At 41.0% G+C, this 18802-nt stretch overlaps 1 protein-coding gene and 1 long non-coding RNA gene across 3 annotated transcripts in view; one reads left to right on the top strand and one right to left on the bottom strand.

Moving 5' to 3' along the window:
• ATG10 (autophagy related 10) overlaps positions 1-18802 on the top strand; it is a 130584-nt gene that overhangs the window by 21140 nt on the left and 90642 nt on the right. For both annotated transcript variants that reach the window (XM_018557210.1, XM_018557209.1), the window contains exon 3: positions 14645-14764. In XM_018557210.1, coding sequence (XP_018412712.1) covers positions 14645-14764 — 120 coding nt within the window. The remainder of the gene's footprint in view (positions 1-14644; positions 14765-18802) is intronic.
• Positions 8593-16878, bottom strand: LOC108787613. The gene is made up of 3 exons (XR_001941269.1): positions 16793-16878; positions 16645-16647; positions 8593-8603 (listed from the first exon to the last, which is right to left on the bottom strand). It is a non-coding gene; the product is annotated as an uncharacterized LOC108787613 (long non-coding RNA).

The following is an 18802-nucleotide window of genomic DNA, read 5'->3' as shown; positions in this document are numbered from 1 at the left end:
ACAGTAAGCTCCCAGTTATCCGGTACCCATGCGGATTGGTAGATGCCAGATAAGTGTAGTTTCTGGTTGCTTGAGAGTTACCATTAACTCTCAACACTTAGCCCGTGTTTGTAAAAGTGTTTGTCATCTTTTACACTAAGCCTTTCTTTGACAGGGTGTGTTTGTGGTGCAATGCAATAGATAGCCCATTCATATATGGCCTGCCGACCACTGTTAAATTGCACTGAAAGAAGTGCAAGCACCTTTTTTCTAAATCGTGTCGTATGGTAGTAGGTAACCATGCGATGTGGTATGAACGCAGATGTGATTGCTAGGTGCATTGGGGTGCCATTAAGAAATAATGGCACCATATCACACCTCACATTGCAACATGGGATGTGGGATCAGCATCGCATAGGTGTGAATGGAGCATAGAAGCTAAGTAGTGGTTGTGCTATTTGATAATGCTACTATGGAGTGCATAATAGTGCAACTGCTTTATGAGATATGGAGAAATAAGCACCACAATTTTAACATTAGTACAAATTGGTAGTGATTGAGGAGATGGTTTATTTTTGGGGGTTAAATTGGAATCAGGCTTAGGTGTAAGGGTGTTCAGTTAACCTGCCACCACATGGTCACTTATAAAAAACTGCAGCCCTGAAAAACAATCCCATCTATACTTACCTTTTCACTGCTCCTTGTCGGCTGCGGATATTTAATCCTTCCGGGTGGGATGAATCCTTGTTTCCCCGCTATGTGCGGTGGTTCCTCCCGCCCACACATTTTTCTTGTAGTGACGTACCAGTCAGCAGGAGGAAGCAGGTGTGTGCTGGGAGAAGCAGGTATTCACACACCTGGAAGTGTCGAATTCCTGAAAAGGCCATTGGGCAGTGAAGGGATAGCTTTTCAAAACAGGGCTGCTGGACAGGAAAGTATAAATTGGCTTCTTTTACAGGGCTGGTGACAGAGTTATTTTAACTTGGGTCATGGGTTTAGTTTAGGAATTGGGATTGGGTTAAGTGTTACAATTAGAATAAGTGATTTATTAGTTTTAAGTAGGGATGCACCGATACTTTTCAGATACCAGTGGTTGCAGCTGGGACCTGGCGCTCCACCACTGTCCTGAAATCATTAGTCGATATTGTTTTAGAAAAACTATCACATGACAATAAACAAAAATGTATCAGTACTTGTATCTGTCAGTACTTGGGCAAGTATTAGTAATTGTACTTGCAAAAATGGTATCGGTGCATCCCTTATATATGTTTATAAAAACAAAATCATACATTAATAGAGGGATGTACAAATCCCAGGAGCTCTGTGTGCTCCTTACATATGACAGCTGCCTCCCAACTTTTGAATTTTTATCTAGTCTAGTCCTGGAGCTGGAAAAGTATCTGTACTTGTACTTGTACTGAGTACGGTACTTATCAGTGCATCCCTAGTTTTAAGTGTTAGGTTAGATGGGACAAGTTTTTGGGTTTGTGTTCTATGTTCAGGTCTGTGAAGGTTCTCATTCATCCAGGTCAGGGTATATCTGTAAATATTAAGTCAAGGCAACTGGACTTGCTGTATTTAAAAAAAAAACAACATTTCGCTGGTCATCAGACTAGCTTTTTTCAATTCAGAAAGATTGGCCCAAAAAATACAGTTGCCTTGATTAATTTTTTACAGATAGTCTATGTTCATGGCTTATTTCTAGTGTTGGGGAGGTTAGGTTTTAAAAAGTAGGTTAAGTTTTGAGGTAATGGAGATGGACAGGTAATGTCTTAAGGGATAGTTGGGGGGACTGTAGATGCTTATAGTGAAATTCACATTTGTTCTTAGCGCTTAAAGCTCCTAAACTGTGAATCAGCCATCCAAAAGTACTGTTTGTTCTATACTGTAAATTACAGATCCCTGTGTGGCTTTACCAATGAAATAGTTATATTCAAGCAAACAAGAAAAGTTGAAAACATGGAAAAAAAATCAGAGAAGCAGTAGAGTAGAGCTGCAACAACGAACTGTTTGCTTGTGAGCAATGAAGTTAAGTAAAACAAATTAAATTAAAAACACCAGAAGCAAATGTAAAGTCCCCCGCACCTTGTATACTAATAATGGAAACACAAGTCGGGTGCACCTACATAAGAAAAAATGATTGCGCTACACATGTCAGGTATTGCCACGTGCACCAGAGTGAGAATTCTCGGGCCAATATATATATATATATATATATTTTTTTTTTCCCACATACTGTCTGAGGGAGAAGGTAGCTGTGGTGATGTCATAGGAGGGAGGGGGAGATGTGGCCATGTAAAGGAAGGTTAGGGAATCGGAACTGACGAAATCTCTAGCACTTTTAGGGCCCAGTCACACTGGATCAGTTATGTTGCGATCCGTTGCAATAAGTTTTTCAACGGATAATAACACAAGGGCACCAAAAAATGAATGGGTGCGACTGGGGCTAGTTCACACTGATCCGTTACGTTACATTGCGCTGAAAAAAAATAGAACATGCATTACTTTTTTTCAGCGCAACATAGTGCAACAGATCCAGTGTGAACTAGTCCCATTCACACCCATTCATTTTCGGTGTCCTTCCATTGAAAAACGGATCGCAACACAATGGATCCGAAGGAAATCGGAAGGTACAATTGCAAGTAAACGGACCCTCCGTTGACTTGCAATTTCCTTCCGATTTTGGTGTGAATGAGCCCTTACATACATTTTATTTGAAACCGATACAAGTCTGTGAGAAAAAGTATTTTTGGCTAAACGTAAAAATATTTTCAGCTCCAATTTGTGAGAGCAGTGACATGGTCTCCTTAATAAACAAAGTGACAGGTTCACTTGCAGTCACACTGGGGTTGTGTTATGTGACCAGTTTAGATGTGAATGATGCTCAGCAGAGTCCCTGTTTATTAGACCTTTAAATGCAAACTACCTCTATGGTCTCTGTGAGGACAGACAACTATAAAATGCCATAAAATGCAGTTTTTGCAACCTGAGGAATTCTAAACAATGACAGGACAACAAAGAAAACACTGATGGGAGGTAAAAGACAAAAGAGATAAATGGCGAAAGATAGACTGATTGTTACTACAGAGTACAGCAAAGAGAAGGGATTCATTTGATGAACCCCAACCAGAAAAACCCCCATAATGAAATACAAATTATTATCCATTATTATGGTTTTATACATTTAGCTCGTTGTGGACCAAACATATATATACAGTATATTATATATTTTTTTAATAAAGGTTTGATTTTTTACTATATTGGCTGGAGTTTTTTTTTAATTCAGACTCTTTTAAATCCTTGAAACGAATTAAAATGTCTAACGCACCTCCAGCCAGCAGTGTGATCACCCACACTGCAACGCGCGGTACAGCAATGCCGTACGTTCCAGTGTGGTGCGATTGCAAAAAATTGTGCATGCAGTTTTATTCTGAAGTAAACTTTGTTATAACACTCCATTTGTGTATTTTATTTTTAATAAAAGATGTGTTTTTTTTATCGGATTATTCGAAAAAATCATCGTCCAACTAATCGATTATGAACATAAAGATTAGTTGTAGCCCTAAAGCAGAGAGATAGAACATGATATGTAAACTCCCAGTGACCAAGTGAGTTGCTGGACAGAATTAGTAGTTCGCATATTGGATTCACTTGTTGGAATTTCTCATGAATGCGACTGTAGCATTAAACAATTTTGGTAGGTAATACTAAAATAAAACCCCTTAAACATGTAAAGCCTGTGGTTCCACCCATAAACCCCTCTTCAGTTTATAAATACAGATGTTTGCTACTTGACAGATTAAACTCTAAAACAGAAGCAATACAGTCCAAGGGCAGCAAAGTGCAGACATATAGGTTTGATCAGTAAAGTGACCAGGTCTTTGCTTTCCAACAAACAATATCCAACAATATGCAGGAAATGTTCATGAACTAGTAGCACATTGTGAATTAATTTGATCCCTTCAAATATTTTATAAGTAATAAGAAGCCTCTGCTTGATAGCAATTCCACATCTAGCAGAACAAAGTAGGCCCCAAGAAATGAATTTGATTATTTGTCTGGGCCGTTATCTGCTTTACCCAGGACAAATATAACCGGATCTAAATACATAACACAATCTAGATATTGAGCAGTAAGATCAGCAGTTATAACCCTAAAGTCTATAATGATCTAGCAGTAAAATATTCGTAACTATGAGATTATGGATGGACTGACTGCAATATTCACTTATTATTCATAGTTGTGAACCACATATTTTATATTTTTTTATTTTCATGATGGAAAATTAAATAGAGGGGTATGTATCATACTATATTATAGAGGTTGATAAATATCTTCCACCATCAGTGGAACCTGCTTTACCATACTCCATAATGTCAACAGCTCAATGCAATACTGTGCTGAATATAGGAAAACTAAAACTGCAGTTGAGCTAGATAAGCAGTGTTTAGTCTGTTTAGATCTTGTATATATTTTGCTTGCCACATTCCTTGGCCACCTCACACTCCACCAATTATTTTCCATCTGATGCTTACTTTGTTAGTATGTTATCTCCCAGTATATACTATGGCTATAGAAAAGTAAATGACTGGAATAATTCCACCCTGAAAAGTTTTATAACACTCACTTTGATTCCATAATACGCTATTAAAACTGGCCTTGGACATCACCCAGACCTTCCCAAGTTTCTCTCCCTTTAAGCCAATGGTTAAATGTGGTGAGTACTTAATTACCTTTTCTACACAGAAAAAGAAAGTGTTGCCCCCACTTGTATGTAAAGTTGTATGTGATTATAAGTGTTTTTCTCGTGGTTAGAAGTTTTATCACTCCCAAGAAAATACTTACAAAGCCTAATCCTCACCCGATTATTGCGACCAGGTTATCCTTCAGAAGGCAGAAAATGATCTTAACAACTGCTGTATGTAGATGCATTTAAATATTACCAAGATTGAGGCAAGTTTTTTTTTAGAAGTTTGGCTAAATAAGTTTAACTTTACTCTAAAAAAAACTCAGATTGAAACTTGGTAGATGCTTGGTTTAAATAAATAGAAGAATATTTATCAATATACAGACTCTTTCTGATAATGCTAACTCCAGGGTCCCTGTGGCACATTTGTTACTAAATTTTGAACAAAAAGATTTGGAGTGAATGTATCTGTGGAGGGTTCTTAAAAAAGTTGGTATCCCAAACATCCTCATCCTGCTGATCCAGTTATGTTATCATAATTTTCAAGCAAACGTTACAATACAGTGCATTAGAATATCTCTCCTTTCTTCTGATTAGGCCATTGCATGGTACAGACCTGTCCTTCTCCTCTATATTTTACAATTGAACCCTTAGCAAATCCATCTTAGTGTGGCACTAACCCTGGTAGTTCAAACGCAGCTGGCCTGGAGCAGAGTTTCTTCCTGTATAAAGATAGAATGTTGCATATTCTAATAACAGTTCCTTATCTGTCCAACTGGATCATAGATGATTTCATTGCCATAAGTAGTAGTGCTTGCCATGTTTAAGTTAACCCTTGTGCCTGTTCCAGGTCGTGGCACTGCATAGCCTTTTTATCTCCCCATTTAGGAGGACATGAATTTCTTTAAAATAATAATTTAAAAAACGTTCTATGTTTTGGTATATTTTTGTACTGTATATGACTAGTTTGTATTAGAAGACATGTTTTACAGCTTTATGTAGGTCCTGGGATCTCAGCAGTTTTTGCTTGAAGCTGCACACATTTTATTGCTATTCCTGACATTGATCTCTAGGCATCCAAGTCAAAATTCTCTGGCATATTGTACATAATGAGATCTTACCAACTGAAAACTAAGATTCACTTTCATAATAATATGTTCTTTCTACTCACACATGCCATGGCATGTTCTCCAAACACTTTTTATAGAGAAAGTAATCTCACACCATAATATCTTCACATGAATTTAATATGTGTAGAATATATGAAAAATCTCAGCGATTATCAGATATACAATATAGCTGAACCACAATACAGTATTTATATATAGGTCACAAAATGTAGTATTATAAAAAGAAGGAAACAGGATTCAACTTATTTGAAAAATGCTACAATAGCTACAATTTGCCACTGTACAACCAGCATTGTATTAACCAGTGGCGGAACAATCGCCATAGTGACCCAGACGGCCGCTATGGGGAACGGGGCACAGGGGGGCCCAGCCAGGACATCCGCCTGAAGCCATGCGGGCCGCCTGGGTCGCTATGGCAGCTCAGGCTGCTTGCTATCACTGGCGGCTGTGAGGAGGAATGTGCCGCTATTCACATCACTGACAACCTGAGTTGGTGACAACCAGTAGCTTCGGAGGAGGTGGCTGGGCCCATCGTCGGCGGTGATGGAGGAGGTGGGGCCCAGCGATGGAGGTGGGGCCAGTGACAGAGGAGGCGGGGCCACCAGCGGCCATGAAGGAGAAGGAGTTGGATAGATGATTGGGACTGACAGGTAAGAGGGTGGGCTGTTTGGGTTATCAGGTGGGCGTAACTAGAAATCACAGGGCCCTATACAAAATTTTGCTATGGGGCCCGGTGATTTCTATTTACGCCCCTAGTATTAACCATACACAGTATAGCAGTATTACAGATAACAACTATGTGTAGCACAACATAAGATAAAAAAATATCAGGCAGCACGGCATATAACAAGAGAGAGGAGGCTAACTGTTAAAGGGATATTAAAGTCAAAAGGCTTTTAAGCTATTTCAAATGCTGAATAAATCACTTACAATGGATGCTGTTTCTTGATATTTAAAAGTTTTAGTTTCCTGTAGAATCAGCTGGTCACCTGAGCACTGGCCTTAATATTCTGTTTTAGAGTCTCTTCCCCATGCAGGGTCCCATAGAGCCCCCCTTGCGTGTGCTAGTAAGCTGTGTGTTTCTCCACAAAAAAACACAGACACAGCAAGGAAAAAACACTTCCCAGCTGCCTGATTCCCACTTTTCCTCCATCCTCCCTTCTCCAGGCTAATAGATAGGCAGCTACTGGAGACTACTCCATCTGTGATATTGTGATCTTGTACAGGAAAAGAACATCCCTGCTGATAACACAAAGGTAAAGATATTCCACTTTCTGTCTTAATGTCCAAAACCTTTTTTGTGTGTTTGTTGAACAATGTAAATTTGTGTCAGGATATCATGCACGGGTGTCCCCACACGGCATGCAGGTATCTGTACGGGAGGACGAAATACGTGACCACACCAGATAATGCTTATGAACTTATAGTTTAATAGACATACCAAAATCATATAAACATAAGCAACCCCACCAACACCCACCAGTAACATAAAATAGCCAAACTAAATACAAATAGCAAAATCACAGACAGACAATAACAGGGCTAGTGAGGGCCTGTTCACATGAGTTTCATGTCCTGATCAGGTCCGAATCTGCAGACGCGGTGCTACTGATGCAGTGCGTTTTGGTCGCGTTTTGGGGCTGTTAGTATGTTAGCTGCAGTGCGTTTTTGACGCGTTTGCGTTTCCTGACCGTACAAAATGTGACATGCAGTATTTTTCTGTCGTAACCTGAACGGACTGCACACGTGAGAACTGTAGCCCATAAAACACATAGGGATACATTGGGATGCATTTTGAGTGCAGGAGCGTACGGATCAGGTCAGCACACAAAACGGACGTCGTGTGAACAGGCTGAACCTCACTGTGAATTGCAGGTTCCAGCACCACCCAGTGGTGGTCTGGTACCTGACAGCCCCTGGCTGCCTGGAGACACCTGCAGGTGAGCACCGGAATTGCAGGACCAGGTTCCAGCACCACCTGGAGGTACTCTGGTCCCTGACAATTTGTCTCTCAACCTTCAAGTGAGTCCTTTATCATTTCTAGGGTGTTCTAACAAGTTTGAATTCAACTGTGCCCAAGTACGACTATCCCCCCTCCCAACTTCCCCACTGGTCACACAATGTTACGAGGAAGCATTATTGGGTATGTTTACATCATCTCCTTTGTCAGCACAACCACAGTGAATCGCCTTTCCGCGCTTCTTGATCATTGCGATTTCAGTACTCAGGCACGGTTTGTACTCACACTGAAGTGAACTGTGCAAGACTCCAAATGAACTGTGGCCCAGACCACCTCTTTCATTCGGTCCTGGGCATGGTATGCTTAACTGTGCCTGGGCATGGTTTTAGAGCGCTCACGCCACACAGATGAACCAGACTAAAGCTGGCTATAACACTGAGCTAATTTCAACTTGTTCTTGATGAATTGGCCAAAACTCAATAAAAAGGTGGCCCTGTCTGCCAGCTCCCTTGGGACATCCTTTGACTGAGAAATTGAAGAGGTTGGGTGGAAATCAGGTGCAGGCATTGCTCAAGTATTTTGACAGCTGGCAGGGCAGGACAAAACTTGCAAACTTCTATGACCTCACTATATATTTAAAACATGTGCTCTAGAAATGCTTCTTATTTAAAGTTCAGTCAATTTCCATCATCTGTGAACCATCACTGGACTAGGAGGAAGAACCCTTTTTGGAATTTCATTGTATGTCATCAGTACAATATATACATAAATGTAAATGTGAGCCATCTTCTGACATGCTGTATTTGCAGAGACTTTTGTTCTACCTGTGATCTTATTTAAAGTGACACTAAACTCAGGAGTTAAACCTAAAAAATGCATTCAAGTACTTTAAGTATTAACAAAAATGTATCTTATTTGTGCATCACTCAGCTGTAGATCCTCAAAACATCTCTGAATTCATGCTGATACTGTCCTTCCTTCTGGAGGGTGGCTACTTTTGTTCCTGTGTCTGTTGTAAAGTAGCCACCGCTCCAAGCTCACTCCCGTGATGGACAACAATCTCACGTTTATTTTATTAATTTGTACTGACATTGTAGTCTATCAAGGGAGTGAGCTTGGAGCGGTGTCTACTTTGTCTAATTAGACTAAAAGGACACACTTGTGCTATGCATGACCAATATCTTGTCAATGCTGCAATTACTTTTGTCTCATCTGCCACAAGACCCTCGGTAAGGAGATGCCATCACAGCCAAGAGGACCAGCCCTAGGCCATCAGTATTGTCTAAAATGGCCAATTAGTTTCTAAAGGACGGATGAAGAGCACACATGCACAAAATGTTCTGCTTGAAAAGGTTTAAGTGTGCCTTATAGTGAATAGACCGTTTTTAGAGGAAGTAAGAGGAAATCCTTTTAGTACGGGTGTGTGTGGACAGTTATTGCCAACAAATACTCTGTTTGATGACAACTAATTTGATATATAAATATTACAGTCTTTTTCTCAGAGGTTTATCAGTCCATATTTAAGCGAATTGTGTCAGACAGACAACACAGTTTTAACTTTCAATTTTATCTGACAATGAATGTCAGTACAATAAGAGATTATAACAGATATATAAGAGATAAGATTATGGAATGGCATAGAAGCCGCAGAAGATAATTTTGTATTACGTCTATATATTTTTATACTGATGTGCTATGTAGGAAAGCTAAGCTCAGACTGAATTGAAAATGTAACCTAAGACAACCCTTCTCAGTGATATGCTTATAGTACTGAGTTTAATGTTTACTACTAGTGATGAGACTGGGCTCGGTGCAAACTCAGTTCAGCCAAGCGAGCTCAGTACTCGGACGGCCTTCCTCTCCTCTCAACCCAGTCGGTTTCGGGGAGGTGCATTCTCTGCTCTGAAGCTACAATGCAAATGGCAGTGAACTACCCCTATCTGCCACTATGGATTGACTTGGGGGGAGGAGGTGGCGGGAAAAGTTGTGAGTGGACTTGGGCAAACCTAGGCAAACTGAGTTTGGGTCAAACCCAGCTTCATCTATACTGGCTACACATATTTGAATCAGATTGTATAATCTCTTAAAATAGATGTAAACCTCATGGATGACACATGGGGCTTCATTTATAGAAGTGTACAGCCGGGCTCATGCTGTTTTCATGGCACTAGCAGACCTAGATGGCGCTGAGGAGTAAAAGAATTCCTATACTTTTCAGCACCATTTAAGGGTGCTAGTGCCATGCCCAGCTATACTGGGAACTTTTATTAATGAAGCCCTTAGTTTGCTAAAGTAAAAAACAATCGCCATTTTTTTTGTCAAGAAAATACTGTTTACACATTTTTTTTCATCCTTTGTTGCATCTCAGTGCTGCTTACCTCCTGCAGCCACTTTTCAACCCATTTTGTCTGTATGCTCTTGCTGTAGTGGGAGCTGTGCATCTTTGCTCAGGACGGGCTTCCCAATAGTGACAATGGTGGACTATGTCTGTGTAATGAGCACTGGCTCAACCACTAATAATCTCCACCCAGAGCCCATGTGATAGGGGTGACAATGCAGATGAGCTATTGAGAGAAAGGCACAGAGCAATGTTATCCTATAACAGGAAGTGCCTGAACAAAGATCTTAATGGCAGTTTAATCAGCTATTATTTGTGAAAAAAATTACATTAAAGTAGAACTATGGCCTCCCATGAAAAAAGAATTGTGCTTCAGCAAGTAATTATATTTGCATCTGCCGTTTTCTCTTAATCCCCCTACAAAGTCCAAGAAATACCTGTTGATTCTCCTAGTGAAGTCCACCTAATGCAGCTTCCTGTGATGTGTGTTTGGCAACAATGCTGCACTGCTCCTGATTCCACAGCAGAGTTGCAGCTCTCATGTACGATGTGATGAGAAGATTTTGCAGGGGATATGGATATCAGTATTCTCACTTTTAATTCACGAGTCTGTAGCTTGTCAATCAGCACCTGGCTACACCTACTCCTGCCTACTGCTTTCTGGATTGACAGTGCTGCCTCTATTGCTGAAACCTTCCCACTGTGAGCTGCAGTGTCTGGAAGGGGAGCACGTAAGGCACAAAGGAAGGAGGATTTAGCTCAGTCAGGGTAGGTAAAGAAAGTTTCATGGTTACATTATGAGGCCTGTGAATTTGGCACGTGTTTAGGCTGTCATACAGGCACATTTAGTGCTGTAAAGATTATGTGAGATTTTTGTGATTGGATTTACATCTAGCCAGAACAAATGTTCCTATTTGCTGCTTCAGGGCGGGAGGGAGCTGCCTCTCCGCTCTGATGCAATACATGGAGAAACAGACAGGTGGGCGGGCGAGGGGGCGGGCATGCGTGCGGGGGGGGGGGGTCGGCAGGGGATGGTTGAATAAAAGTTTTATTTTTATCACACTTTTTAATATGTTTCTTTGCGGCTTAACAAAATAGGAGTCTTTAAATGGTGCATATATTGGGGGAAATGGGTGTGGTTACGGGGGCGTGGCCACTAAAGGGTGTGGCCACTGAGGGGCGCTGTAAAGCTTTCTCGCACAGGGCGCCTAAAGGCCTAAGGCCGGCCCTGAAAGTACCGCAGCGCTGAATACTGAAAAATGGCCTGGATGGGAAGGGGGTTTAACACCGCGGATGTCAACTGGTTAATCTCTATCCAAGCTGGTTGGAAGATCTAAAGGAGGTTGTACAATTGAATTGCAACATGTATAGCCACTAGCCAGCTTTAGGCTCCATCTTCTCCTGCTCCTGTTACTGGGTCAAAGCCAGCAGAAACTTTGGCTCAATCACAGAGAGCTTGGTAAACAATGATTTTAGACACCAAAAAAGACACAATGATTTCATAATTTAGGCCATTATACATTTTGACAGCATTTTTCTAAACTTTGCCATTCCTTTTTTTGTTGCTTATTTTATCATTTACAAACCCTTCAACATATCACTTTTCAGAATAAGAGTCTGGCCTTGTACAAAACAAGATTTAGACAGCTGTGTTATTTTGTAACATGTTCCGCGTCATGTTGTTTGTGAACAGTATGGCTTTAGTGTTAGATTCTTGTAGTTTAAGACCTGTGCACAGTGTAAATTATACCATCTGTTGTTGTTACTCTAAATCTAAAGTTTAAAGAAGAACTCCAGGAAAACGTTTTTTTTAACCCTTGCAGTGGTGCTACCCCCGCACTGCAAGGGTTAAGTGCTCGTTTTTGCCTAAGGTCAAAAATAACAAAGATATATTCACCCAATTCTTGGAGCCAGCAGGCTTTGACAGGCCCTGTCTGCTGTCTGTCGCCCCTCGCAGCAGCATTGGAATCTTCCTCAGCATCCTCACATCTATACACTGTGTATAGGCGTGATGATTTACGGAAACTTAGACTGCTGCAGAGGAAGGGGAGAGACAAGCTGGCTCAGAGCATCAGGTGAGTATAACTTTTTTTTTTAACCTAGACATAAATGAGCACTTAACCCTTGCAGTGCAGGGGTAACCCCGCTGCAAGGGTTAATAACATTTTTTCCTGGAATTCTTCTTCAAAGATTTTTTTAACCCCTGCCGTAAGGCTACCCCTGCATTGCAAGAGTTAACTGCTCATTTTTTGTCTAGGTGCTAAAAAAAAATATGTCTACCTAAGCGTCGGAGCTGGCTGGTTGATACTCAAGTACCGGAAGTCTCTCTCCTCCCACGCTGCAAAGATGGTATGTCCCTCGACGTCCTCCCATTCTATATAATGTATAGAATGGGATGACTCAAGGATTCTTAGAACGCTGGAGCGGAGGGGGAGAGAGGCTGCTGGGGCCCATCTAAGAGCAAGAGTATAACTTTTTTTAGCTCCTAGACAAAACGAGCACTTAATCTTTGCAGTGCGCACATAGCCCCACTAAGAAAAACATTTGGCTGGTTCTGCTTTAACAGCCATTTTTTTTTTTAGTTTTTTACCAGATAGGGAAGGGTTAGAACCTCCCTTTCTATTTGTAGGTATTTACCTTCACCGTGTAGTAGGTCAATGTCTGTTTATTTTAATAAAAAAAAGTTTTCAGTACCTAGACTAAAACAAGCAGTTAAACCTTGCAGTGTGGGGAAAGCCACGGCAAGGGTTAATACAAATTTCCCCCAGAGTTCTTCTTTAAATAGACCCCCCATCCCCCATAGCATAGCCTTATTACCCATTGATCATGTACAGTAAGTAGATCTGTTATTTTTTTAACTACCTTAAACAGTCAAGGTGTCCAGCAAAAGCTTCCGTCACAGGGGTTGGATCAAACCAGATATCAATGACAGGGATTTTCAAATTAGCTTCTATTCATGTGGCTTTAACCTTATATCCAAAGAAAAAAAAATAAGTTGTTGTAACTAGAGGTGCACCGAAATTAACATTTTTAAACCGAAATAAAAAAAATGTCAGGTCGAAACCGAAAATCTTTTTTAATTTAGCTTTTTCAAATTTTTCAAATATTTTATTTATTTTATAAACTTTTTTATGAACTTTTTAATATTTATTATTATTTATTTCTTCATTTTTTATTAAATATTTTTATTTTTTACTTTACTTTTAGGTGCTTTGGGGAAATATTAGGGGTCTAAATAGAGCCCTGATATTTCCCTTTTAAAATAGAAAAAAAAAGATTGAGGACACAGAGTCCCAGTTATAAATGAACAGAAATCCTCTATACTGAGTGTTCCTGTTCATTCATAACTTGGAGATAGTATGTTTACTATAACCCCAAACATGAATGAACAGGAGGTGATGTAGATCACTCCCATTCATTCATAATTGAGGATATAGTAAACATACTCTGATCGCTGAGTGTTTGTACCTCGCTCTCCATCCTGACAGCAGTCACAGGAGGCTGAGCGAGCGGAGCGGGAGGAGAGCTCAGCCTCCTGTAACAGCGCTGGCTGTCTCCGCCCACACACTGTTCTCCTCTGATCTGTGACAGGAGGCTGAGCGGTGCAGGGAGGAGAGACAACGGCCGCTCACAGTGGTCTCCTCCCGCAGCGCTCGGCCACCTGTGACAGTTTCTCTCCTCCCCCGATGGGACACAGAGCAGTGCCCAGTGGAGTGGAGAGAAAGAATGGATGCACTGCTGTATCAGCCAGAAAATTGCACTTTTGGCATCATGCCAAAAGTGCCATTTTCGGTCGATATATCAGTGCATCCCTGCTACTGTAATTATTACACTATAATTTGTTTGTCTCCATTTAAAACAACATGTCCATCTAAGATTACCCTGTTCAGGGTGACAACAATGCTGTGCAACTTCATTGCAGAACAAACAACGCTGTCACCCTGTTAGAGATCGTGGAAAAATAAAGAATACTGGCAGGAGCAACATGTGATAAAACTATGTTACAGGGGAGACGGCGAAAAACCAACTCATCTGTGTTAATGTTATTGACAGACTGCATTATACAGTATCTCACAGAAGTGAGTACACCCCTCACATTTTTGTAAATATTTTATTATACCATTTCATGTGACGACACAGAAGAAATGACACTTTGCTACAATGTAAAGTAGTGAGTGTACAGCTTGTACTGTATATCAGTGTGCATTTGCTGTCCCCTCAAAATAACTCAACACACAGCCATTAATGTCTAAACCGCTGTATATGTCATTTTTAGTTCTGGTAATAGCTATACTTTACATAATTTTATGTGTATGCAGACTTTTAGGGTTAGAATTTCATCTTGGATTCAGAAATATCTCATGAGTCAAGAAATAAATCGTTGTATGCATTATTTTATCTTTAGGTAGCATTCATCTATAAAATGAGTTTGTAACCAAAAATATCCATACCGTAAGCTAGCTTTGAGACACCGGCCAAAACAGCAATGCATTGGCAGCAGAATGTATGTGGATATATTTATGACAATTGTCTTGTGATTTTGGATGCAGGGAAGTGATGATGGATACTTGAGGAAATCTTGCTACCAAACAAGACCTGTCAGTTCTGAACAGAAGCAATGGAAGAAGAGTGATGAGGAGGATGAGCAAGCCTCTGCTGTTACCGTGGATGTGAGTTTCTTAATTCATTCTATTCTACTTGCTAGAGGGAGATTGCTAAACAATGGATTTGCATATTAGAGGCTGAGATCTAACCATTTATAATCAAGTGAACCCTTTATCAAGGGACATTAAAGGACAATCTGTGTCATACATAATTATTTTTGGTGAGTGTGTTCAAACTTGTTTATTGCAGGGCAAAATAACAGGTACACTTTATTGTAGCACTTCAGGGCACTTACCCTTCCTTCCCCTCTTACTAATTCGTTCAGCTGCCCAGAGTGAAGGAATGTTCTGTGTAAGCTATGTGTCACTGGAATTGTAGTCTACACAGAGCTAATGACTTCTCATGTGACAGCAGAAATTGCCGAGCAATGTAACATGGAGTGCACCACATGCTCATCCATACCCCATAGTACTAGGCATTTCCTTTGGCTCATAGCACTAAGTGAAGTGGGGTGGGAGTGAAAGAATGAAGTATATACTGGGGTGGGGTGGGGGAAATTAATCACTTCAGCTCTTGTACCTTTATTCCCCTCGTGGATCAGAGCAATTTTATATTTCCACTATGGGCTTGTTTATTCAACGATAGCTTTTCATTATTTTAGATAACAAAGTAAACATACATTGGGGGGAATTTATCAAAACTGGAGCAGACAAAATCTGGAGCAGCTGTGCATGGCAACCAATCAGCTTCTCTCTTTCATTTTCAAATCTCAGCTGAACAAACTGAACATAGAAGCTGATTGATTGCCATGGGTAACTGCTCCAGTTTCTGTCTGCTCCAGTTTTGAGAAATCCCCCCCATTGTATTTTTGGGACAATCTAGGCTTTTCTTTGGCCATGTTGTCTTGAAAAAATATTTTATTTTGTAATCTATAGACAAAAACTTTTTTTGTTTTTTTTTTTAAAGTGTTTTTTCTGTATATAAAAATATACATTCTATTCTATATTTGTCCCATTTTAAATTGCACTAAAATGATGTTTCTGGTACAAAGCATGGCAAAGTTTTTTGCAAATGGAAAAAAAAATGTTTTTTTTTACTCAAGAAAATCCTTTTCTTGGAAGTTCATTAAGGGACACAGGATTCAGAGACATGTGGATTATATTGCCACAAGCAGGAGCATATGGAGACTGGCAATCAAAAAAACAGTGACCAGCCTGGCATGCCTCAGTTTTGTAACAAGCAATGCCGAGAGCAAGACCAAAAACACAGAGGGATGAGACCTGTTGTAGAAAGATGATGTCCAAAAGCAGTCCAGCTGAGGGGGGCAACACAGCAAACAAAACACTAAAAGGTGTCAGCCTTGCAAATTTAAACAGCTGCCTGATGCTGAAAGCCCAAGAGGCACTCGCAGATCTAGTTGGTCTTGACTGGAAAGGGTGGAACCCCATTTAAGACCATAATTTGTCTGAGCCACCTAGAAATGTTAGAACAAGAAGTTGCTTCCCCTTTGCAGGAACCATTAGGGATGACAAAGAGGTAGTCAGTCTTTCTAGTGGAAGCAGTGGCTGAGTGGTAGACACTTACAGCACAAACAACATGCCAACTATGAAGGGAAATCTCTTTCTGATGTACTTCGGCTGGACAGAGGGATAAAAGCATCATGCCCTGGCTAAGGTGAAAGACAGAAACCACTTTGGGAAAAAAGGAGGCTCTAGGCCTTAATACAACTTTGTTGCTGTAAAAGACCAGAAAAACAATTCCTATAGCAGTCTTTCTCAACCGGGGTGCCCTTTTGGCTCTATCAGTGGTACTGTAAGATTTTCATGTTATGTTTTTCCATGGTGCAGACGTGCCTGGAAATGCATGGCTATAATATACACTCACCAGCCACTTTATTAGGTACACCAAGCTAGTACTGGGTTGGACCCCCTTTTGCCTTCAGAACTGCCTTAATTCTTCATGGCATAGATTCAACAAGGTGTTGGAAACATTTGTCAGAGATTCTGGTCCATATTGACATGATAGCATCATGGGCCCAAAGTGTGGCAAGAAAATATCCCCTACACCATTACACCACCACCAGCAGCCTGAACCCTTGATACAAGGCATGATGGATCCATGCCTTCATGTTGTTTACGACAAATTCTGACCCTACCATCTGAATGTCACAGCTGAAATCGAGACTAGGCATTGTTTTTCCAATCTTCTTTTGTCCAAGTTTGATGAGCCTGTGTGAATTGTAGCCTCCGTTTCCTGTTCTTAGCTGACCGGAGTGGCACCCTGTGTGGTCTTCTGCTTCTGTAGCCCATCTGCTTCAAGGTTGGACGTGTTGTGCATTCAGAGATGGTATTCTGCATATCTTGGTTGTAACGAGTGGTTATTTGAGTTACTGTTGCCTTTCTATCATCTCGAACCAGTCTGCCCATTCTCCTCTGACCTTTGACATTAACAAGGCATTTTCATCCACACATCTGCTGCTCACTGGATATTTTCTCTTTTTCTGACCATTCTCTGTAAACAGGAAAGATGGTTGTGCGTGAAAATCCCAGTAGATCAGCAGTTTCTGAAATACTCACACCCGCCTGTCTGGCCCAACAACCATGCCATGTTCAAAGTCACTTAAATCCCCTTTCTTCTCCATTCTGATACTCGGTTTGAACTTCAGCAAGTCATCTTCAACACGTCTAGATGTCTAAATGGATTGAGTTCCTGCCATGTGATTGGCTGATTAGCTATTTGTGTTACCAAGCAATTGAACAGGTGTACCTAATAAGTGGCCGGTGAGTGTCAGTGCCGGATCCAGGGGGGGCCAATGGGGCAATTGCCCCCCCCCCCCCCGAGATAGAGCCGCTCCCACCCGCGGTACCGTACCAGGAGTACATCCCCGCACACGGCCGGGACATACAGCTGTCAATCTGTCACAGAGCTAACTGCGGTTCCGTTGTAATTACACGGCCGGCCAGGAGCTTTACATTCAAGCTATCGGGCATCTCTAGAGACGTATAGCTTGTATTAGCCGCCGCTGTCACTGCCGGCACAGCTCTGTGACAGGAGATCAAATGGAGGTCAGTATACGGTCTCCCTTTGATCTTCTCTCAGTCCCCGAATGCAGGAAGTGATGTATATTACATCACTTTGTACATTCAGTGTCAATCTCCAGCTACAGAAGCTGATGAATCCGATCTCTGCTTCATCAGCTTCTCTGGGGGTTCCTAGGTGACATTAGGGGTCTTGGAGACCCCTGATGTCTCCATAAAGAGGACCTGTCATGTAAATTGGCTATCACATAGGGGGCTTCTTAGCCCCCCATGTAATAGCAATAAAGTTGTCTGTATAAAAAAAAAAAGTAATGCAAAAATTAAAGAATCATTCAAAAAAAAAATAAAGCATAAAATGTTTTTAAAAAGATAACATTTTTAAGTCCCCGCCCCCACATACACACACAGATATGCGTCGGGTGTGCCTATGTGCGAAAACGACGATTGCGCCTATTGTTTCGCACATGTTACATATCACCGCAAACATCGGAGTGAGAGCAATAATTTTAGGGCCATTAATCTGGTGAGGGTATAGTGGGCAGTATGTCGGACTGCTACAGCTTTAAGAGGAGGATAGAAGTCAGTCTCTGTCCAGACCTGCTCCACCTGCTGCTGTGCTGTGATGAAAACTGACTCTGATGTGAAGGGAGGACTGCGGACTCTGATGTGAAGAGTGACTTCTGATGTGAAGGGAGGAATCTTATGTGAAAGAGGGGGATTCTGATGGTAAGGGAACTCCTGATGTGAAGGCATACCAGACTCATATCTAGGATAAGTGTCTGGTATAGATTGTCGGGGACCACAAGTTGTTTTTACATTTATATTTTTTTACATTTTAGACTAGGGTGTCTTAAGATGTTGCATACTTTTAAAGGGTGCCCTGACTGAAAAAAAGGTTGAGCAGCACTGCTTTATGGGTCACAGCCACCAATTCAGACACATGCCTCGTAGAGGTAACTGTGGCAAGGAACACAGCATTGCGAATGTGAGTGGAAAGGGGAAATTCTCCAATAGGTTCAAGGGCAGTTTTTGAAGATCTTTGATAACCAATTTTAAATCCCACAA

The sequence above is a fragment of the Nanorana parkeri genome, unplaced genomic scaffold (assembly GCF_000935625.1).
Source record: "Nanorana parkeri isolate BGI_ZX_2015 unplaced genomic scaffold, ASM93562v1 scaffold272, whole genome shotgun sequence".
In the NCBI taxonomy this organism is placed as follows: Eukaryota; Metazoa; Chordata; class Amphibia; order Anura; family Dicroglossidae; genus Nanorana; species Nanorana parkeri.
The sequence above is the reverse complement of the archived record's forward strand: the minus strand, read 5'-3'. Positions and strand labels throughout refer to the sequence as shown.